The sequence below is a fragment of the Dermacentor variabilis genome, chromosome 6 (assembly GCF_050947875.1).
Source record: "Dermacentor variabilis isolate Ectoservices chromosome 6, ASM5094787v1, whole genome shotgun sequence".
Lineage (NCBI taxonomy): Eukaryota > Metazoa > Arthropoda > Arachnida > Ixodida > Ixodidae > Dermacentor > Dermacentor variabilis.
In genome coordinates this window covers 115941074-115964896 of record NC_134573.1, presented here as the reverse complement: position 1 = coordinate 115964896, position 23823 = coordinate 115941074, and the positions used below count along the sequence as shown (strand labels likewise).

The 23823-nt window shown below is 47.8% G+C and overlaps 1 protein-coding gene across 1 annotated transcript; it reads left to right on the top strand.

Moving 5' to 3' along the window:
* The first annotated feature begins 20139 nt into the window (after window positions 1-20139).
* On the top strand, window positions 20140-22052 carry LOC142586264 (uncharacterized). Its single transcript, XM_075697512.1, has 4 exons — window positions 20140-20427; window positions 20737-20968; window positions 21209-21382; window positions 21815-22052. Exons 1-4 carry the CDS (start codon window positions 20289-20291, stop codon window positions 22050-22052), a joined length of 783 nt encoding a protein of 260 aa, XP_075553627.1. The 5' UTR covers window positions 20140-20288.
* The last annotated feature ends 1771 nt before the right edge of the window (window positions 22053-23823 follow it).

The following is a 23823-nucleotide window of genomic DNA, read 5'->3' as shown; positions in this document are numbered from 1 at the left end:
ACCATATAACCTGGGAGTGTAGACGTAACTACACATTCCACCAAAACAAAATCCCGAGTGCGGAGCAGTGGGAGAGCCAGCTCACCAGCTGCGAGCTCGCCGCCCAAAGGGCAATGGTGCAGCACGCAAGCGAAGCAGCGCGGCTCAGTGGAGCCCTGGACTAGGGGCCCAACCCTGCTAAGAAGGTCAAGCGTCTGCAGCGATGAAGCTGAAGACCGAACGCTAAACCCTTAATGCACCAAATAGTTCTCTCTCTCTCTCTCTCTCTCTCTCTCTCTCTTGTATCTTGTGCGACGGGACAGTTGCTAAGCACGTGTGACTTTTTATTTTGCTTTTTTGTGCGACATAGCCGAATATGACGGGTTCCTTAGAGGTTTCCGCGTCCCCTTTGGCGTTAAAAGATGTGTTCTTTCTTTCGTGAGCTCGCCATCGCTCCATGATGTTGAGGGTCAGTGCGAAGGCAGCGAAGCCAGACTTGACTTTGTGTATGAGAACCTGGCAGGCTCTTGGAATGCCTTTTGGAGGGGGAGGTTGGGGAGCTGTGATTCGTTCCTTGAACCTTTCCTTCTTCTCGGTAATTCCTTTCAGAATGTGCAACTTGGGGTCTGGTAATGTAAAGGGGCGGGGAAGGGAGGTCGCAGATCTTATTTTGTTTCTATGCTTTTGCATCCACTTTACTGTCTGTGTTTCTCTTATGTCGTTTTCGGTATTGACACTTTCATTTTTCCTGCACTCGGTTGTCAACTTTCCCGATCTCTTCCTCCATTTCGCGCCAACTCTTTTAAGGAACATATATTTGTGCACTTTAGCCATCCATCTCTTTTCATGTTCCTGAACTTTTCTCGAAAATAAATTTTCATCTGCGCATCTCTGACTTCAAGACAGACACAACATACATATGCTTCTCTACACTGCCTCATTTGTGTTTGGGCTTCTGCTGTGGGCTCTCAGTGCCCAGCACTCTGACGTGTTCTCTTGCGCCCCATGTGATGCACACTCTGAATGTATGAGACTTGACGAGCCCGCTGCACTCACTAAATACTTTCTGCGTGGCTGCTGTTTAAGAACGATACCCGATGGTGACTACATCGGTCTTGAAAATTCGCGTTTATTAGGCTTTGTATAAAGGTGTAAGGTGATGAGCGACGCCACGGCAGAACATTATGCCAGAAGTGTACCAAGAAGCATGTTTTAAGAACCTGCCAACCCATATATCGAGAAACACGCAATGCTGGTTTTAGTCGTCCATTAATGTCACCCGCATGACGCCGAAGTACCAAGGATGCTGCGGATTTCTAGCCAGTGTCAGGAAAACCCCGCCGCTCAGTAATATAAGCTTGAGGAACACGTCTATTTAACGTTGTAGTAGCAATAATGACTTCGAGACGGGCGTAGTGAAATTCAGTGAAGAAATGCTTACTTGCGTTGAGAGTGCCCACAGTCTGACGATGTCGATAGGTTTTAAAGAGCAGCGAAGTCAACTTTGAAAATAATTGTAAAATGCCACAATATATCAAACTTTTTTTTATTTCGTTCGTGCCTATTCACTCGCATGCAAGTGAAACTAAAGGCTATATTTAAATTTTGATGCGCAAGAAGTTCGTGCCTTTTCGTATTAGAAAGAAACGTCAGTGTTCAAGCAACGCACCGTCGAATATGTCAGCTTCGAATATGCTAGCAAAAAAAAAGAAAAGAAACACGGTTTGGTGATATAAAACTCGACCAGAATAACATGTGTCGGGATGCAAGTGTAATAAACAAAAAATCTGCTTTAAATGTTTTATCTATGCAGGATATTATAATAAGCGAACAAAAATTCAGCAACGATTTAGCGGCAAATGTGAGAAATGCGTTGCACGTGTTTGAGGTGCCGAATCCATGGTTTGAACAGTGTTCAGCACATTGCGAAGTGCTGTTCACGAGCTCACTCGACACGCGTATATATACTGCAGTCCTACGGCAGAAGCACTAGAAGAGATAATAACAGAAACGCCTACTTAATAACAACAGCTGAAAGCAATGCAAAATATGTTATACTGTATCTGCTACAAGAGTTCACGCAACATGTTTGTTGAGCAGCGTAAACTTCTGTCTGTTAACTTTTGTATGATCGAAATACGTGGGAGACAATGTTGTAACGCGTGTAATCCACAGTTCGAACATGGTGTAGGAGCATACCAATGTTCGTGGTGACGGATAGATTGAACTAAAGAAAGTGTTGGCCTGCAGGCCTGCACGTGCTAGTAACGATCACCTATGTTTATGCATCTCTGATGTAATTGTACGAGGAGCTGGCATTCGTAATGAAAACTAAGTTTTGTACCAATCTATTTTTTCAAACAGTCGAAAAGAATGTGCACTATATTGCACTGTTTGGCAGCACTACTAAACTATTGATCGATTTCTTCAGTAACGTGGAAAGTTTGGCTGGTCGGTGACCGATCCATCATACCGTGTGAGCGAAGCAGCGCACTGAACAGGTCAAAGTGAAAAAAAAAACACAAAGAAACACGGCACTCGTTGCTCTCGCAACTACTTTATTGTAGAACAAATACTTCATATTCATATGCCGGCGCACTCTGGGGCGTCAAAGTCAGAAGAAGATTGAAAGTACTTTTTTATATTTATATACCCCCGTACACTCTGGCGTCAAAGATGGACAAAATATCTAACGCGGTGTGCTCTGATCGTTGCAACACTATGGCATTCATTTTTATTATTAACGACCTCATTCCAGCGCGTTTCCGAAAAGGTGACCTCACGATGGCTCAGTAGAAAAGATGGCTGACTGATACAGGATACGAAACTCATGTGCTGTGCAGATCAGCCTGTGATTTGGTTTGTTTGAGCGCAATGGCTTTCAGAAGGAGCATGACGAAATAGAGAATGACAGCGCGAAAGAAAATTGCGCCAATACTATATGAGTTTAGACGGCGCATAACCTAAAAAAACTTGGGTAGCAAGTACGGTCGAGAGCTTTTACGGCACCTAACACCCCTGTCAAGCGGGCAAGTTAAGTGCACTTACGGAGAGTGCACTCGGTTTTAAGTGCACTTCCCCAAATCTAAACGTCGCAAGCGGAGTGTACTCGCAGAAGACTGCACTCCAGTTGGAGTGCGATCACCGAAGGCACTTTGCTGGTCGAGTGCGTAGCCTCGCTGCCAGCGCTTTCAGCTATACAGAATGTAATGCATAGAAAAAGGACACAGAAGTTCATTCTAGCTGTTGAACAGCTTTAAACAAAATAATCGGAACAGAACTCACTTATATTCTGTTTTAGCAGGATGAAATGCCGCCTCGTCACACGCCACCTTCTTGTTCTGGATTGGCTAGGCATTCGTTTTGGCCGGCCTTGACTTGCAACACACTTATGATAAAAATATTTTCGTTCTTTATTGAGTAAATATAGATTGTGATCGCTTTTTATTTATAATACAACAAAAGGAATCACTTTTAAAAGGCTTTTTTAAAATTTTATTCTACATCTTCCAAAAACGTGGTTTTAGTCAATCGCCATTTTTTTTTTTGTGCGAGTGCGCTCTGTTTTCCCGTTTAGCACCGCGTAGCCTAAGAGAGATAGCAAGGAGAGGGAAAGCAGGGAGGTCAACCAGACGAGCGTCCGGTTTGCTACCCTACACTGGAGGAAGGAAAAGGGGGAACAGAAAGAGGAAAGTGGGATAGAGGGAACACTGCCTGAGCACGCAGCAAAGCGCCTGGAAATAAGTCAAGTCAAAGCAAGTGCTCCGTCCATACGTTGGGCTGCCGGTGCTTGGTGCTTCATAGCCGGCGATGCATGTTGAAGTCACCAGTGAAGACCAAGGAGCCGGTGGGCGTCAACAGTAAGTTGCAGTGCGTGGCAGTATATGTTTCAGCTAAGTGCCAGCCGTTCTGACTTGAGTGCAAATATAATGTTGCGGATGAGCCATGATGCTTACTCAAGAGTAGCAAATACTGAATTGAGACCATCCAGCATTTGCATTGCATTTCGCGCTGACGGAATGTGCAGGTTATTTAAGAACATTCGAAAAGTATTCATCAGAGATCGGAGCACCATAACCACTTGCCGGTCTTCTTCGGGCAATTTTTCAGGAACCCGCACTGTGCACTCTAAATCCGTACGAAGCTGCATCACTTGACGTGGCTCCGGCTCCGGCTGTGGCATCGGCTGTGCCACCGACTGTGGCATCGGCTGTGGCATCAGCGGTGGCTTCGGTTGGCACTTCCGCTGTTCTGGCTTTCGCTGTTGCTTTAGCAGTGAGGACCAAGTAGTATTGTTCTCCACCATGACCTTGTCAGATTTAGTTTGAATTGCCCCAGGTCTAGGCGGCAGAGGAGAAGGTGTTCTCGGATGGGGCGTACTCTTCACAGAGGCATCAGTGTTCTTTGAAGCCCGGCGGCGTCGGGAGCGTCGGTTTTTAACGACTGCAACAGCTTCCCGACGAGACGAATGGTCTGTCGCCATGTGCTTCAAGATCGCATTTTCCTTCTTCATTTTGGGGCAGTCCTTCGAGGAATCATCATGGGACCCAAGGCAATTGGCGCATTTGAGAACCGGGGCTGCACAAGAGTCTGCAGCGAGGGGATCGCTACAGCGTGAGCAAACTCTCGTGTTCTCGCACACTGCACTCACGTGTCCCAGCCTCATACAATTGCGGTATTGCAGTGGCCTTGAGATGAATGGTCGCACAGGGTGTCTAAAGTGGCCCACTTTGACGTGAGAAGGGAGAGTTTCGCCCTTGCAAATAATTTTCACACAGCGGGGTGTGCCGAGGCGATACACATGGGTTATGGCGACGCCATCAACGGCAGGTTTCACTAGAACCGGCAAGTCAGCGCTGGAGATGGAGACGTCCACGTCGTAGATGACACCAGTAGTAGAACCACTGTTCAGGGGGATGTACGAACGGAGTTTAACGCCACCTAGGTCTGTAACGTTAGTCAAATTTCTCAGCGCAGTCTCATGTGTGACGTCGATAGCCAACACATTTTTTCGTGTGTTGACTCTAACGTCTGCTATCTGATTCGACGCCACCGCTTCAAGTTGCACCGATACGGACTGTCTGCTGAGTCACCTCAGGTTGTCGGTAGTGAATTCGGGTACAAATAGAATCGTAATGACTGCGGCATTCGGAGTTGGTCCTACCATTGGCGTGCTCGAACTCATGCATGCCCTTGTAGTGTGTCTTCGTTTCGCCTTGCGGCTCCGCACAAGCTCGAAGGCGTTATCAGAGAAGTCCTCACTGCTTAGCGAGTAGACACTGGTGTCATCGCCGTCGGTGCCCCTCTGGAGGCCGGTCCGCTTCCTAGACGCAGCCGCCACTGAAGTCGCCATTCCCGGCAGAGGCACGGCTACTTGCATCCGTACCACGAACCATGTCGGCTCTCCAAAGATGTACGCAGACAAAAGCGAAAAAAAAAGTGTCACTCAAGGTCCCAAAATGCACTCCCCGTAAGTGCACTTAACTTGCCCACTTGTCTGTGGTATAACAAGCTCGGTAAAATATCTACCGGACTAGGTCGTAGAGTTTCACAAACAAAATAAAGCAAATCAATTGAATTGCACGCTTAAGCATACGCTGGAGTTTTCAAGTATAGATCGTCCGTTGCACACTGTTTGCCCCTATCTTGTGGAAAAGTATACATCGCCCAGACGGTTCAGTGAGAGATATTGTGTGGGTTTAGATGCCAAAACCACCATATGATTATGAGGCACACCGTATTGAGGGACTCCAGAAATTTTGACCACCTGGGAATCTTTAACGTGCACCAAATGCACGGCATACTGGCGTTCTTACATTTCGCCGCATCGAAATGCGGCCGCCGCGACCGCATTTCCGGCTGCGGCGGCCGCACCGATGTCATCGACACGGCATCGACACGTCCGGCCGTCTTTCGTGTCCGTGTGAACCCAGCGCTATACCTTAATTACTGGAACGAACCAACCAGCTCAAAAAATATGCACTTCTGGGTGTACAGTAGACCCGTTTTGCGTGTTTCAACAGCCTATTCAGATTATTGCGATACTTATTAAAAGAACGAAGTGTTTGTGTGACGCTACTACTTAAAAACTTTTGATACAGCTTATTTTTCGCCTTAACCACGTTGAGTAGCTTTTTGGTCATCCACGGCTTCCGAGCGTGTTTTGGTTTCCTTACTTCCTTGTACGAGAAATGATTTTGTATATTTAAAAAAAATCCCTTAATAAAGGACTCTTGAAAATGCTCAATTCATGAACACCAAGGCAACAGGTTCAGCCTATATATGCGTGGATGCAGTTTCCATTCTAGAATGAGCTAGGCTTTGTAGTGTGATAGACGAAGTAATAAAGCTTTCAAGGCGTTTTTACACAGGCCTATTATCATTGTAAATAATTAAACTATGTTGGTAGGTGGTCCCTAACGGCAGCACTAATTATACGCTTAATAAACTCTCGTATGGAAAATTTGTTATGAACAGCCGAATTGTAACTTCGATGTTTACAGTAATGCGCGTAAGAATTTTATTGACATTAAAAAACAATGAGAATCAAGCCACATTAGTAGATGCTTTGCTTGGCAGTTCTAGATAGAATATCAGTACTTATATTGCCACCGAGTACCATGGTATCTGCAAACAAACAAAAGATTGTCTAAAAACCAACAGAGATCACCTTAAAGAGGTTTGCACAAGACTGAAAAGACAAAAGGTTTTACACTTAGCCCATACGACATCCAAATGCGGAGTAGATAATGACCATTCAGCCATTAGTTAATAATAAATCTAACACTTTAATTGCAACAGAATTGGACAAGCGGCTATAGCATGAACAGATGTTCATAGTGCTGCAAGTGCAACTGCGCTGTGCGGTGACAGTACGCAGCGACAGTGACTGACTGTGATTGTATGTCTGTACTCCTTTCTTTATCTCTACTTTATCACATTACCTCCCCCTCCCCTCTTTCCCCAGCGTAGGGTAGCAAACCGGATCTTCCCCTCCGGTTAACCTTCCTGTCTTTCCCATTTTCTCTGTCTCTCTCTATTACACTTTAATTATAAACACCTGCTACTGGTTTAGATTATCCGTTTACTTAAAAGCTATATAACCCGCTAGCGGCATGGAATGATTGCTACTAGTGAACCACGTATCACTTATCATCCTTATTTCTTCATTCTTTATTTATTTTATCAGCGAGTAGAGTGCATGTTGAGATGCAAGACAGCTACGGGCGATGCAGAATGTTTTCATAGGTGGATTCAGGTCACAGGGCTCCGAATATTCCTGGTACATCATTAAAATTCGTATGATAAAACGTGTAACTTTTTGATTACATCACGGTAGCTTTGCAAGATCTTCCAGTGCGCGCAGAATAATATATCCGAGGACACCTAAGCACTTATGAGTTGTGAATGCGAAAGGATTCAACTCATCAACTCCTCACGCGCAAGCGAGCGCGTTGAGACGCTTGGCGCGTTTTGATTAGGGCTTACCGAGGCGGAGCCAGAACGTAGGCGAGTTCGTGTGCAGACCAAGAACACTCGGACAACACAAGCTTCCGAGAGCGAGAGCGAGGGTGACGTCACGTCGCAGTAATGCCCTCTCCCCTGACGCATCACCCACTACGCTATCGCGCCAGCAGGTGTTTCCTTTCACTTGCTCTGCTCCGTCGAGGCGTGTTCGTGACGTGGCGTCGCAGCTAACGGGACTCTAGGCGCCGTACCGTTCCTACAGACTACACCGCCGGATTTTTTGGGCGCATTTGGCGCTCTCGCACGCTGGAGCCTTGGGAAGTAGGTTCTTGCCACCTTTATCCCAGGCAGGTTTCAACTCGGCCTTTCTGGTCCACCGTTTAGGCTGCGAACAGCTCTCTGTTTGCTTAAATCTGATTTTCGGTGATAAACACCACGTTTCCTTAGGAGGTGGCTCAGCGAAAGCCATTAGGCACGCTCTTTTTGGTGCAGACAACGTACAATTTTTCCCAAGTTCTTTACCGCCTCTGGCAGAGGCCCTGTGTATAGACGCAAATGAGTGTACTGTAAACTAGGGTAGTTTGATTCTACAAGCAACCTCATCTACGGTAGCCAAAGCTTTTCGCGATTTTTTTCAGGAGCCCATTGATTTCAGGGCTGAAGCGTCTGCTTCGCCACACAAGATCGTTTACAGCCTTGCAGATAACTGCCACCTATTCGTTTCCTACATTCGTTTCAAGTACCTCAACACGTTTAATAAGTGTTTTTATGGTCGTCCTGTTTCTTGACTACCTCCAAAATTTCATTTTTCTTTAACTACATCATAGCCTGTAGAAGACTCAATCCCATCTACTTTTCTTGATAAGGGGCCTAACAAATCGAGCATCCATGTTGATACTTGCCAGTGCTTCCAGGACATTATCAGCCAGGCAAGACTTCCTGGCACTCGCTCCTCTTAGCCGCAAGGTTGACGAAGAGGTTCATTTTCACGTGGTCTTGAGCGACTCCTATTTCGCCTTAAACAAATCTGCATTCTCCCCTGAGCATTTACTCATGTGGTATTCGTTTTCACATTCTATACACTTAATAAAACCAGAGATAGCCAAATATTCAAGACAGGGTAAACACTTCCTTTAACACTTGTCTGCATGAACCATACGGAGAATGATTGGAAACACTCCAATCAACACAAATGACAGCGATGGACGCGTGGCCAACAAGGTTAACACCACACACAAGAAAAGCGCCACCAACCTGTAAGTTGCAGAGAGCCGAGTGACTAGCTGCACGCTCACTGATTTTTGAATACGAATTGTTAGTGTAAAATATCCAGTTCGTATTTGAAACAGAGAATATTCGCGCACCCCTAAAATTAACAATAGCGGCACTTATATTCTGAATGGCTTGGTTTTATAACGTGTTGTTTTGTAAATTGTTCTCTTGTGAGACACTCATAATCACATCGACTGGGAGACAAGTTAGCACTGCCTGTACTGTAGCTTTCAAGCAGCGTTCTTGCGCCGAAATTAAGGGACCACGCCTCTTTACATCGAGTTAACGATATATAAAAACTCTCACGCGACCAGCCTCGAATAAAGTCTGCGTACCGTTTCTTTTTAATAATGGTTGCGCAGTGATGCGCGAGCATTATGCGTATATAGTTGGGGAGAGAGCTCCCGATAATTTCTTTTTTGAGCAGAATTCGGAGGCCCTCTTCCGAGATTATCCCTTTGTTAATATTTCGGATAGCTAATTTGTTATCGCATAGTATTACTCTCGCTTTTGTACCCGCGAGCGCTACTGCAACCTCCTCGGCTGTACAGGGGTCCCTCGTGCACGTGGAGCACGCTATCTTAACGCACCCGTCGCCATCAACCACCGTCGATGTATACCGCAGCCCCGTCTCTGCCGCAAGCAGCGTCCACGTACGCTACGTTATGCGCCGGTGTGTTTTTAAGTTTATTTACTGGAGCCTTAATTAGCCCTGTGAGCTGTCCTCTGTTGTAGATAGGATGCGTATTTTTAGGGTAGGGGGCGATTCGGAAGCGTTTACGCACGTATAACGGAATGTCCTTTTTGTCAGTCGGGGCACCTCTATCGCATTAAATTCCTACCCAACGACCAGTGTCGAGTGATCCGCCTGGACGTCGAGGCCGTGAAGGCTCACCGTCCTCAACGCGCGGGGACTGCTTCGCCCCGCCACCCCCCCCCCCCCCCCCACCTACGTGTAGGTTAAGAGGCGGGCACCCCAGCTCGGTGGAATAATAATGTTTTCAATTAATCAATCAATCAATCAATCACGATAATTGGGTGCGGAAACTTACCGAGAGAGTGTTTTAGGTGCTAACTAAAAAAATAAAATTTAAATGGTTGTAAATGGGGGTTATGACGCCATATACTAGAAGCTAAATAGAAAAATAAATGAAAATGATATGGCAGTAAGTCTAGGTTATGACACCAGTGACTATAGCCTCAAATAAAATATCACTTAGAAACGGCCCTTACCGTTTTAGTAAGAGCACGCGTTTTACACAAGCAAGAACTGAAAAGGTCCTTCCCTTGCACACGACAGCTGAATCTAGAGTCGACGTCAACACTGACCTCGTTGATCATTGCCTCATAGCAAGCCGCGTCGCCGGTGTGACCGGCCTTCCTCTTTGAAGGCAGCCATGCTGCTTAAATATCGCCCCATAGTGAAGCGACACGAAGAAGAACAATGCTGACGTCACCGACTCACGTGCAACTCCCAGACTTCAGGAAATGGCGGAAACCTCTCAACTGTAGTGGTTCGAATTGGATTGGATGGTGGTTGTGCGCACCGATAGCGTTCATGACGCTTAACAGATCGCGCTCGGCGGCTATGTGCTTTAGAATTACTTTACATGCTCCTCACGGGAGCAGAGCTTGCACGTAGATCCGCCATCTTGCCCACCGACGCATCCATCTTGAGCAGGAAAGCCGCTTCTCTTGATTGCAGGAAACGGCGCCGCTCAGCGGCCGAGTATGCTTGCTCGTTCATTCCACATCGTTGGTGACTAGAAGACCTTCACATCAAAGACAAAATGGAAACACGAAGAACGAACCAATTTTTAGATAAAATTGCTGCTATAAGTTGCTCGTTGCGAGTCATTATCTGCAGTAGTAGTAGTATAGACTTTATTTTGTCCGAGATGGAGTTAAGGGACGAGGGGAGTGGCAGGGCCCGCCCTCTTCTACCTCAGCCGGGGGCCAGGCCTTGCACTTTGGCAAAGTCTTCGGTCATCTGGACCACCCGGAGTTGTAAATCCAAGTCTGAGCTGAGCAGTGCAGTCGCGCACTGCTATAGGGCAGTGATGGGAAGGGGAGGCAATAAGCTAGTGCGGTTTCTGTTCCTTATCAGGGGGCATGCCCACATGATGTGGTGAAGATCGGCTCTACCTGCGCATAATTTTCAATTCGCTGTATATAGCCTGGGATAGAGGTGACTGTACGTCACTGGGTTTGGGAAAGTGTGCGTCTGTAAAATGCACAAGGTAACCGATTGCTTTTTATCTAAATTTTTGCGAGCGGCAGTTTAATGCTCCCTGGCCTGCCGATAGAATTCTAGAATTTCCTTGTAGGATACCATCCGGTCCCTGTATGAGCTGCGGAGGGATTCGAACTGCTCATCGCAAGAGGTTGTCGTGCGGCTGCGGATGGCCAGTTCTCGAGCCGCACGGCGAGCAGCTTCGTTTCCGGGAGGACCTGAGTGCGCGAGTTCCCAAACAAGTTGCGTCCATCTCTGCCGGATTTCAGGTACCCTGGCCAGAATTTTGAGGGCTTCAGGCGAAATGCGCCATTTCGCGAAATTTCGTAGAGTTGTCTTACAGTCGCTGACGGTGAATTTGGCTGCGGAGGAAGCGTACGCCAAGGCGATTGCGACATCCTCCCCGATTTCTGGTGAGCTTGTAATAACTGAGCTTGCCGCGATGATTTGATTTTGCTGATCTAGTACAGCCGCTGTCATAGCGTCTCGGTCACGATACTCGGCAGCGTCGACACAAGGAGTATAAGGCGACCTCCAACTCTAAAATCGGCCTAGAAGAAGTAGGAAAACATTCGGTAAGCTCGCACGCTCTAAGACCCGAGCAGCTATAGATGAGCTAAAAGGGGTGTTAGGGGAATATATCGACAGATTCAGCGATCGGCCAGGTAGAAACGAACTAATAACACATGAACTAGAGCTGACATCAATCGAACCCGTGAGATCAAAGCCTTACAGGGTGTCTCCAAGACAGAGCTATTATGGAGGCAGAGATACAGCGCATGCTAGAGTTTGGAGTTATTGAGCACGCTGAGAGTGGCTACACGTCACCGCTAATACTGGTAGAAACCCCTAACAAGGACCCTTGTCCGTGTGTTGACTACAGGAAGTTAAATGCCATCACAAGGGATCAGCTGTACCCGATACCCAACATTGAGGAACGAATTGAAAGAGTTAGCGCTGCGAAGTACATTTCAACTATAGATCTCGTGTGGGGGTAGTGGCAAGTTCCCCTTTCAGAAAGTGCTAGCCGCTATGCCGCATTCATCTCACCTGTACGCACTTTTCAGCCTCTCGCACTCAGCTTCCGGCTGAAGAACGCCCCGTTTAGCTTCTCTAAGTTAATGGATATTGTCCTAAAAGACTTGCAGGAGTTCGCCTCGCCATATCTTGATGATGTAGCAATTTTTTCGGACAGCTGGGAACAACACGTATCGCACCTCAAGCAGGTGTTCTCACGGTTGAGGGAAGCTGGCTTAACGATGAAAGCGGAAACGTGTAGATTTGGTTGTTCGCACGTTTCTTATCTGGGCCATGTTGTCGGCCAGGGCACGAGACGGCCGGCCGAGCTGAAAATAGCTACGATTGGAGAATTTTCTCAGCCGGGCACGAAAACAGACCTTCGTTCATTTTTGGGACTTGTGGGGTACTATCAACGGTACATTCCGAATTACTCGCAAATGGCAGGTCCATTAACGGACGCCCTCCGTAAGGGAGCACCGGGTAGCATACATTGGGATAAGGACAAAGAGAACGCTTTCCAAAGTTTGAAAACGCTATTGGTTTCTCGTCCTGTGCTTTGCGCGCCAGACTACACAAAGGAATTCATAGTTCAATGCAATGCAAGTGACAGAGGTATGGGCGTGGTACTTAGGTCGGCGACGATAACGAGGAGCATCCTATCCTCTATGCCAGCCGTAAACTAAATGTAAGAGAGGAAGCCTACAGCCCTTCAGAGAAGGAATGCGCTTGTTTAGTTTGGGCCGCCCAGAAGTTGTGTTACTTGTACGGAGCGAAGTTCATCTTCGAGACCGACCACTGTCCTCTGACGTGGCTCAATAAAATGTCACACAAAAATGGCCGCTTGCTCCGATGGAATCTCACTCTCCAAGAGTACAACTTCTCCGTTAGATATAAGGGAAAGTTGCATAGCAATGCGGAGGGTTTGAGCAGGCTAATTTGAATTCAGCGTTTAAGGGTCCCACCTAAATTTTAGGGTTACTATTGTTAATTTTGTTAAGCCATGAAGATCCCCTCTCATTCAGCAGAATTCCCTCCATGATTGCTGAATTTGTCAGCACGATGACATAGCGAAATGCAGCATTTTTGTTTCAGCATTTATGTTTTCTTTGAAGCCTAGCGGGTCTAAAGTGAGATCCAAGGTACGTCATCTCGGCGCAGAGCCGTGTTGTGGGGTTCGTTTTGCAGTTTCCTGTCCTTGTTGGATGTTTTGGAGCGGTGACATCACTACATAAGTGGTCGCTGCGAGCCAAGGCATCACCCCCTGGCCACCAGCTGTTCTCTTCCTGCCCAGTGGTTGTGAGCGCTGGACAGTCGAGATTTTCCGGGCCATGGAGGCGCTCTTAAGAACGGCCCGCTGAGGTGCAAGTTTTGCCAACCAGTTGCGACAGCGGCGTCAACTTTTCCTGGAACGCCACCGCAAACCTATAGCCACGGCGTCACTAAGTCGACTGTGTGTGGAGAACAATACGCGCGCCCTCGACTCTCCGTCGCTGGAGCGAAGATAAGTTCAACGAAGCAGGCTTTGTGCCTGAACCCGCCACCGCCGATCTGGTCTGCTATGAACAAGGGAGTCCCCGAGGGAACGTAGTTCGAGGCCCCTTCCCACGCGCCGTTCAAGACGCAAGACAACGGGCAACCGGCGGCCGCGCTGCGGGGGTCAGCTCGGGAAATAAAAGGCGCCTTTCCTGACGTAAGCCTCGAGTTTTACGAAGTCCGTCTGACGTCGGTTGAGGACCGTGAACCTGTGCGGAAGTGTGTGCGTGTAATCCCTCGCGCAGAGAGGCGACTTGTTTACGATGACTGGTCGAACGTTTCCCTCACATTGGGATCGAGGGAGGACCGAGTGCTTCCCCAAGCTTGTTAAGGTTGAAAACTTACGGCCCATCTCCCTAACATCCTGCATTGGTACGCTCATGGAGCATGTACTCTTGCGGCGTCAGCAGCCCTTCCTCGAAGAAAAATCATTCGCATTCGATAATGTTGAACATGACCTCATCCTTCGCAATGTTGCACATTCGCACTGTGGAATTCGTATGTACAACTATATCCGCGCATTTCTTCGAGATCGCACAGCCACCGTAGGAATGGGCCTGCATCTATCCGGTACGATTCGCCTTGTAGGACGTGGGACACCCCAGGGCCCAGTTATTTCCCCTACTCTATTCAATATCGCTCTCGCAGGGCTCCCCCGGCTACTCGACCAGATCCCTGATTTCGCCCATGCTATTTATTTATTTATTTATTTATTTATTTATTTATTTATTTATTTCCAATACTGTTAGCCCTTGCGGGCTGTTACAGGGATGGGGGAAAAGGAATTTTCCACAAACACGTAAGCCCAGTTCCGCAATAAACAAGCAATGCATTCAGCAAACACATGACAGTTTACGCTCAAATGATTCAGTTGTGTGCGTTTCAATAAATACATCTGCATCAAGTTTATTTATGCGAACGACATTACTATCTGGTCGACACGCGGTTCCGACGGAGCCATCCAGATCCGACTGCAGCAAACAGTCGACACAGTTTCCGAGTACGCGAGAAAATGCGGCTTAAGATGGGCTCCGGAAAGGTCGGAGCTCATAATCATTCGCCCCCACAGCCGTTCCTCTACTACCCCTATCACTGTGCACGTGGATGGCATACCCATACCACAGGTTAATCGCGCTCGCATCCTCGGCCTACACGTCCAAGCGGATGGAAGGTCTAACTATACTGTTGCCCTTGTATGCAGACAGGTTGAGCAAATTCTGGCCATGATCTGGAGGGTCTCCAACAGGGTCTCGGGCCTTCGAGAAGAGGACCTGCTGCGCTTGGCGGAGGCATGCGTGATCAGCCGCCTTACATACCATCTCCCATTTCAGCGGTTGACCCAAGCGCAACAACTTCGCATAGACGCAATGATTCGAAAAGCGACGAAGCTGGCCCCATGGCCTCCCGAACTATACTTCCACACGCCGTCTCCTTAACTTAGGGACACATAACACACTAGGCGAGCTGCTAGAGGCACATTGGGTCAGCCAGCGCCAGCGCCTCCTACTCGCTCCTACTGGCCGCCATCTTCTCACACGGCTAGGATTCTCTGTCCCACCCTTTGAGACTGAAACCCGACCAACGATCTTGTCGTCAGCGATACGCCAAGCACTAAGTATTCATTCATTGCCACGTAATATGCACCCCGAGCATGACAAAGGACGGCGCAAAGCCAGTGTACGATACCTTGGCCGCATGCTTGCAAACATCCCGGAAACACATACTTTATACACGGACACATCACGCACTCAAGAGGGCTATATGTATACCTCGGTAGTTTTGGATGGCACCGAATCCCTGAGAGACTCTGCTGTAATTCGCGGAACAAATGCCGCTTACGGAGAAATTCTCGGTGTAGCTCTTGCAATTCGATACGCCGTCCGTGTTCCTGGGGAAGTGTATATATTGACGGATTCGCAACAGGCATGCCGGGCGTTCTTATCAGGACATAGCATCCTGAAAGCGGCGCACCAAATTCTCAAACAGATCCCGCAAAATGCACCTACCACACCTCCCCACATCCACTTGCTCTGGACCCCTGGTCATACCTCGCTGCCGGGTAACGAACGCGCACGTGCGGTTGCCAGAGAAATTTCCCTCCGGGCGACTCGGCGTGGTGAGGCGACTAGTTCAGAGTGGGGGGATCCCTTGCTCCGTTTTAAAGACATACTCCGTCATTATACACGCATTCGTCGCACCCACGCCGCACCACCGCCGTCCTTCTCGCGGGAGGAAGCAGTGGCATTACGCCAGTTACAAACCGCAACTTTTCCCAATCTTGTCTCTCTCAATAAATTCGACCCACACTGTTATGCAGATCGTTGCCCTGGCTGTGGCAGCTCGCCCACAATCTTCCACGTCCCGGTTGAGTGCACTGGAAACCTTTTTCCTCCCTTGCCAATTCTCCTTTACTCCCTACGCAACAAAGAGCTGTGGGATGATGCCCTCTGCGACGGACCTCCCGAGGTCCTGTGAGCTGTGATACCATGGGCTCGAAACATCGCCAGAATCACCTTAGAGACACTGGACTGAGGGTTCCTCCCACACTGCTCTCGCTGTTCAAATATCAATAATAAAGATGTTTTACTCTCTCTCTCTCCGCTAAGCATAACTTGGCGTGCAGGAGCAGAAAAGTCCCGTAAAATTGTGAAAATACAAGCCCCGCCACCTCGAATCTTAGTGTCAGTCGGTTCGCCGTAGCTTCGCGGATCCAGTGATATGCTTCTTTTCGTTGTACTCTCAAAATGGGCGAGCGGAGCATGAAAAAAAAACGGAGCCAATGCTTCCACGTCTGCATTGCTCGGCGCTTATTCTTCTTCCAATCGGTCTTGGTGCGATGTCGTTTTCTTATTTAGTAAAAATGATTGCGAACGATCTTTACTAGCCCCCAGCGAATGTGTGACCCGTACAATTTCATAAAGTGTACTCAAGACGCCTTCTAAAATGAGCAAATGTTTATGTTGCTTTATATAAACGCTTGTTCCGGGCTTCTTGTGCATTCATCCAACGTTGTGGCACCAGGTAAGCATCAGTTCTCGTACGAAACTCCACCGGATGGCATCAGCTTAGAAATTACACGGGTGTGTCATTTTGGTATTTAGAGCTTATATGAATACTGCGTTTAGAGGCGAAACGTTTGAAAGTGGGTAATGGGCGGCATTACAAACAAAAGCAATTCGCTTTTACATACATGGTGCAGATGATACCCGACTCACTCCAAACAATACCATAAAAAACGAAGAAAACATCTGATTTCCAAGCAATCCACCATTCCCGGCCATTATTTCCTGCACTTTAAGAGCACAAATACACGGACGACTGCGTGTTTCCAAAACAACTTGGCCTCAGCCGATGCGATGATACGCTACGTGCACAGAGATCACAACGCAGGCTCTTAGCCAGACCATGCTAGACGATCGCAGAATGCCTTCTGCTCACACTCAAGACAAATTTATGGCCGAAAAGCATGTTTCGAGTTGTTCAGAAGACAGAATTTTCGAGTTCCTGGTTTTTTAGCAACTCAGCGTTATCTTTTGCGCGTTCTGCCGGCGCAAGAAACACACTCCTGTGTTATCAGTCTTGGCAATCGCTCGTCACGTTTTCGACAAGCGTGAGTACCGAAAAAGGGTGTACGTTGTTTCGGGCACATAATAAGGAGTTTTAGAATTGGGGCCCCAATAGTTTGGAGCCCCAAAGAGCTTTTCGGCTGTTAGCGTTGGGGCACGTAGGAGTGAAGAGCGCCAATACGGCGTCAAAGGAAAGCTATTAGAAATAACTAAATAAAATATACCATTTTATGATAGGAATAATAATTTTGACTTGCGTGTATTCGCGTTTAATTACAATTTAGAGGTTATTCTGTAAGCAGCAAACAATTAGTTGCGGTTAGTTTTGAGCAAACCAACTTTACTAGCCTTCACCAGCCAAGCTTATCCGCGTTAGTCCTACGAGCCATAAAATCCACAATCGAATTCAAAATCAGCGGCGTCTAATGAGTCAATCTTCGTAACACACGCTAGTTGAGAGAAAGCGATAACCGCAATCACTTCTTCTAGCTTGCGAACTTCACGCGTTACCGCGAATCGAACCGAATTTTGTGCTAGGCTAGAGCCGTCGCTTCGATGGGTGCCGCCATGTTTGCCGACGCAAAGCTTTTGGGGCCGCTATTTGGGCTCCCGCTAAATCGGTGAAATAGTGTTCCCAACGCAAAACCCAAACGGAGTTTGCGTCTTGCGCATGCGCAGTGGCTTCGACGCTATTTCTTTGGGGCCCCAAAACGTTTGGGGCCCCTATTCTAAAACTCTCTATGCCTCACGAACTTGTCCCACTAAGATTCAGAACATGCTAAACTAACTTTATCACCACGGCCGAGCTGCTTTTCGCTAACTGCGTCGCAACGCTATGGGCGTGGCGAGCGTGCCCAAAAACTGCCGAAATAAGCACCAATTAGTTTGCGACCCATAAAAAGCGTCGCAAACGTCTCGAGCGTGCCCAAAAACTGCCGAAATAAGCACCAATTAGTTTGCGACCCATAAAAAGCGTCGCAAACGTCTCCCACTACGAGTCATTAACTAATATTAACTGCGCCAGGACGGCCGAGCTGTTTTTCGCTAACTCCGCCACAAGTCTCGGAACGTGCCGTAAGCCTAAATTGCTTGAAATATGACGCATTCTGCCAAACAAAATGTCTCACCTTGCCGTAGTCCAATAGTGCAGTGGTGCCGTGTCGAAGTGCAAAAGGAACGCAAGAATACGCCGGGAGCCCAAAAAACCGGGCTGCATCCAAAAAAGAAGAGAGAGAGAGAGAGAGAGAGAGAGAGAGAGAGAGAGAGAGAGAGAGATAGGTCGCCGAACCAACAAAAGAGGGTGTTGGCCGAACAGGCGAACTGCACATGCGCAACAGGTCTCGCTCGCTTCAGTGCCGTGTTTGGCGCAGGACGCATGCTTCTGGCGCGTCTGGCGTGTCGTTAGCTATTTGCTATAGGTGACGCAAGGGAAATAAGCCGGAAAGTATAAGTTCATTTAGATGCAAACCTTTTCGTCATATATATATATATATATAGCAGGGAAGAATAACGTATTAAAAGAATGTCTGTTAATTTCACATTCTCTCTATCTTTTTTTTTTTTTTTTTTGCTGTTCGCGGCAGCTAACGGACGGCATTAATACTAACGTGACGTATTTCCTGTTGCCAGTTTTCGCCGAGTGTCCCCTCTTGTTGAATTTACCGTCAGTCGCTCAACGGCTATGAGAGACGCCGTTGTGGACGCGTCTATGAATTTTGAGCTCTAGAGGTCCATTCGATTCGCCTGCACTCTCTGAACTAGTTCACGAGGTGCTGCACTTAGCTATCCGTTTCACCAGTTCAACATAGTGGCGTCTGCATGTCGCCATTCGTTTCACTCAGTGCAGGCTTCCTGCAGCACGACTTCACAGCATTCCGTGCACTCGTCAGGAAGGTAGTTCGGCGTTTGTGCAGCAGGTGCCATGCCGATTCCGCACGAGCACGAACTGTCACTGAACTGGCGAGAATTTGTTCGCGAAGTGCGGGGTTAATGGAATGGACCCTGCAGGTTTCGTTAACGCGCACCGAAGGCTAAATTCCCGAGCGATATTATCTACTGCGCATTCATCTGCTACTGCAGCAGCTGTAGATCAAACTTAGACATTAACTTGCTTCAACATTATCATGGGCGCATAGCCAAATTCGTTTTGTATTTTCATGCATATAAGGCTTGAGCGGACGACGACCGAATAACAGTGTAAACTGTATCTCTGTCGTCGTCCGTTCGTGTTTCCCCGAGGATGTTCACAACAGTACGTCATGTTTACACTGGCCACCGGGGCAGGTACACCTTTCGGTACATTAGAGTATATTTTACCTGCTCTTAGTTGTCAGAATACTGTCACATACGTCCCCGTTATTCCTGGGCATGAAGAAAGAGCGCTTTTTAAGATGATGGTACAGTGGTACATGCGGGCTTTGTCTAGCTGTTTCCCCATGCTTTCTGTTCGTGCATATAGGCTTGTCATAAAATATGCTCATTACGAAACAGTTCAATTACTGCAAAACCCTAAACTTCATAACCACTTAACGGGGTTGAGACACCAAATGTTGAGGCTATAAAAAGACTGTTGTAGGCTGCTTCGGTATACGAGGACACCCACAACAAGGTATTGGACGCTGCAAACATTTCAAAATAATTTTAATTCAGCTCCAAAAAAATGATTAAAAGCTCCTTCTCTTGGTCGATACCCATGGCTAGCGCGGCTGTTATGACGTGACAGCGGAGGAACGAAAATATTTACTTCATAGCCCACTAGCACAAAATCGTGAAGTATGATAAGTAGCGATGAAATTACGGAGCCTGCTGAACCGAGCGCAGCCTCCACTATGACCTAAAGCCCCTGCATCTACGCGCAACCTGGTCGGCGGAAACGTGTATGGAGGGGCTTTACTATGACCGAGCTACAGGCATATACAAATCCTTTCTTAATGCAAAGAAGGGGTAAGGCGTGCAGATAAGAGAAGTGGACAAAAGGGGGGGGGGTGTATTAAAGTCCCTTGATAATCATTAAGAGCTTTAGGGCGTATTTTAGGTCTCTTCGATTTGGCTGCACTAGCTGCACGAGTTCAGAGAGTGCAGCACTATCGTATACGTTTTGCCAGTGCAGCGCGCGCCCTCTGCACTTTCCTCTTCTTTTTGTACAAGTGCAGGCCTAGTTCTCGACGAGTTCACGACTCCGCTGCACGCACTTCGGAGCAAGTGTCAGCCAGTTCACGATGGCGGGTGTTTTTCCAAGCGCGCAGCAGACGACGGTGGAAATAGCTGTCGGCGACATTACCAAGACGGTGACGGCTGTTCTTAGCAGCGATGGCTCCTACATTCCTGATGGGAATGGATACCTGTACGAGGGAGCAGGTGAGTGTTGTTCGATGGCTTACTGAAAAAACGTGGTAAGCACGTGCGCGGTCTTGTTTGTCTGCTATGGCTTCAAGCAGTGAACAGCAAACTTGACTGGATTCTCTTTTACGTGTGCACGAATTGCGCGTACCTGCGCTCGTACTGACCGCCTGAGGAAGCATTTTGGTACTCGTAAGCAAAGTCGCACCACGCTAACGCCACAGACTGGTGCTGTCAAGGGAAATGAACCCTATGCGATTTCTCAGTCACTTCGCTAAGTTTGCGCGTCTACAGCTCGTTCTCGTTATGTTTCTTTTTATTTTTCAGACGGCCAACGCTACACTCTTGTGTTTCAAGCTGAGCACACACCTTCCAGCCAACCATGTGCTTCCGACGAAAGCGCTATGGATGCCTCTGCCTCTACCTCAGCAGAGGCACTTGCACCTATACCTGCTTCTGCGGAAGCTGATTCCGAACTTTGGACCGCAGCAAGAACGCGCTTTTTAATTGACAAATATGTTGAACTTAAGGACCTGGTCGGCCAGAAAGGGGGATTCAGGTATGTGTCCATCCCCGATTTTATGCAGCATGCTTGCAAACGCAAAAAAAAAATGACAAAAGTGCGAGAATTTTTTCCGAGCGGTTACTGTATTTGAATGCATTGGCAATCGTTGTAATACAAACCAAAGTGCATTTCATATTTCATCCCAGCATGCTTTTGTAAATGTGACCCCTGTTATTGCAGTTGAGTTTAATTGTTGCTGCAGTACGTGTTTCAGTTCTGGCTTGATTTCTTTAGGACAAAAAAGATGTTGTGGACAAAGTTGGCGAACCTCCTCAACGACGAGTTTGGAGGCACCCTTTCGTTTGTCCAAGTCGAAAACAAATGGAAGTCATTGGAGCGCAGCTACAAAAGAGCGAGAACAAAAAATAATACATCGGGGCACCACCGTGTGCCGTGCGAGTATGAGGAGTGAGTACCCAGTCCAATAAATGTCTACCTGACTTGCTGAATAGTTCTAATAAAACTTACGCCATGTAGGGAGCTGGCCAAGGTGTTGGAAAAAGAACATCATATAAAACCACCAGCACTCCTCGAGACTGGAGTCTCTGCAGGAAACTCAAAGTATACTAATTACATTAGTGCATTTGTCTTTGTATGTAGGCTTACAACTGGAATGGCAGACTAAATTTGGTACATGAGAAGGAACACACATGACAAGACTAAGCACTGACTACAAGCTGGAATAACATTTACATTGTAAACAATGCTTATTATTTTCCTAAGCAGTTAGAGCAAAAGAAGCATGTCATATGTGTCCATTCTTGTGCAGCTGGTTTCCTAGTGAAGTACTTGGTGCAAACTACAGAAAGTGATGTAATGTTTGTATTCATGTGTGCAAAGTGTGGCCGCAGAGGACATGGACTCCTCCAGGGACATGGACTCCTCCAGGGACATGGACTCCTCCAGGGACGTGGAGAAGGTGCCAGCCAGCATGCCCCCCAGGAAGAGGCAGAGGACATCAAACAATGTCCTTGCCGAAACGCTGCTGAAATTGGATGCAGCCAGAGCCAAGCGCCACGAGGAGCGCATGGCCAAGTTTGACATGCTCATCGATGTCATGCGAACAAACAAGCAATAAACACTTGCACTTTGGTATTTCGTGACCTGTGTGTGCTACATATCCCAAATGAAAAGGAAACGTTCAAAATACGTTTCCGCATTCATTCGCTTCACTTCAACTTGAACAGCACTAGAATTCATGCAAGCACTACACAGACAGCATGGCAGTAGCATGACACAATCTTCATGGAAACAAGGCTGCCTTAGCATTGCTGCTTTGCAATGTGTTCCCTCAGAGCCTCACTGTAGCCTAACAAATTAGGGTCAATATGACCTGTTGGCTCTCGGTTTCCTGCATCGTCGAAAGGTGGCAAAGTCTCCAACTCTTCCAAAAAATCCCTTTCTTCATTACAAAAATTGTGTAAAACGCAGGCAGCCATTACAAGGAAGCAGCTCTGTACTACAGTTTTGGCGTCAACGAAGTACAACCTTCGAACGCGCTGCTTCAACAGTCCAAAAGTGTTTTCAATGGTCACCCTTTGTTGGCTATGCCTTCCATTGAAGTTTCTTTTCCACGAAGGAAAACAGTTCTGGTTGTCTCTGAAGGGGGCCATGAGCCACGGCATTAGCGGGTAAGCGCAGTCCCCAAGAAGATACCCACTGTCGCATAATGCGGATGCGTTCTTAAAGAAGGAGCTTTCTCTCAGCACACGCGCATCGTGTGTTGATCCCGGAAAACCGACGAACACGTGCGTGAATCTGTTTTTGTCGTCGCAGGTTCCCTGCAGTATAATGGACGGAAACTTCTTCCGGTTGTAATAAGAATGTGCAGATTGATCCGGCCTAAGGATCTCTACATGACATCCATCGATGCACCCTATAGTGTTCCGGGGCCCCTTGCCACCACTCTTCGCAAGGAATCCGGCTTTCACGCGGGCAATCTCCGCGCTGCCAGGCCAGCAGATTACTTCGTCTCTGATGCCGTGCAAAAACTTGACAACTCGGTTGACACAGACATGCACCGACGACTCCGTCACGTCAAATTTATCGCCAATAGCGTACATTGAGCTCTGGGAGCCTATGTAGACTAAAGCTATCAGGCATGTTTTTTCAGCCGAAATCTGCCGCCTTCCTTGTACAGCATCAGGGAAGAAGGCGGATGCCATGAAGCGAGCGCTCAGCTCATCGAAAGTCCTTCTAGACAGCCGGAAGAGTCTCTTGAACTCCATTTCGAAGTACGTGTTCACTACAGTTTCACAGTAACCCGGGATACGATGACGATCGTTTCTGACGACACCACATGCAAGTAAAATGCACATCTCGTCCAATTCTTCGTCGCTGTCGGACTCTAACAGCTCCATAGCCGCTTGCAAGCAGGCAGCCATCTCGATCACACACGCACGAAAAGTCCGATGCACGACACAAGAAAAAGAAAAAAAAGTAGCACGAATCAGTGGAGCACCCGGCGCAAAGAATCCGCCTAGGGAGCCGGCGAAGCGAGGCTGGCGACGCGCTGCAGACGACAAGGCCTGCACATTTTGTGAACTTGCCTATTCGTTTTGACAGCGACAGTGCGGCGCTAGTGTTGTGAACTGCTGGAACCGGTCTTGCGCGCTCGTTGCACGGTGGCGGAACTATCACGGAACTAGTGCAGCCAGTGCAGCCAAATCGAAGAGACCTTTTGTAAAAGTCCCCCCTAGTGGACTGTCCATTTAGGCCGCTGCTGATTGGCTGGGGCCGCTCGTCTCCTCCTCTCTCGTACAGCTGCATCCAATCAGCAGCGGCCGAAATGGACAGTGCACTAGGTGGACTCTTATGGCGTTTTTCACTGGTCGATCTGGAGCGGGTTC

What these genes read in the sequence shown, in the direction of transcription:
- LOC142586264 (XM_075697512.1), top strand. Translation starts at nt 20,289, where the DNA reads ATGGCGGGTGTTTTTCCAAGCGCGCAGCAGACGACGGTGGAAATAGCT. An exon ending in ATACCTGTACGAGGGAGCAG is followed by an intron (nt 20,428 to 20,736) that starts GTGAGTGTTGTT and finishes TTTATTTTTCAG; the next exon opens with ACGGCCAACGCTACACTCTT. An exon ending in GGCCAGAAAGGGGGATTCAG is followed by an intron (nt 20,969 to 21,208) that starts GTATGTGTCCAT and finishes TGATTTCTTTAG; the next exon opens with GACAAAAAAGATGTTGTGGA.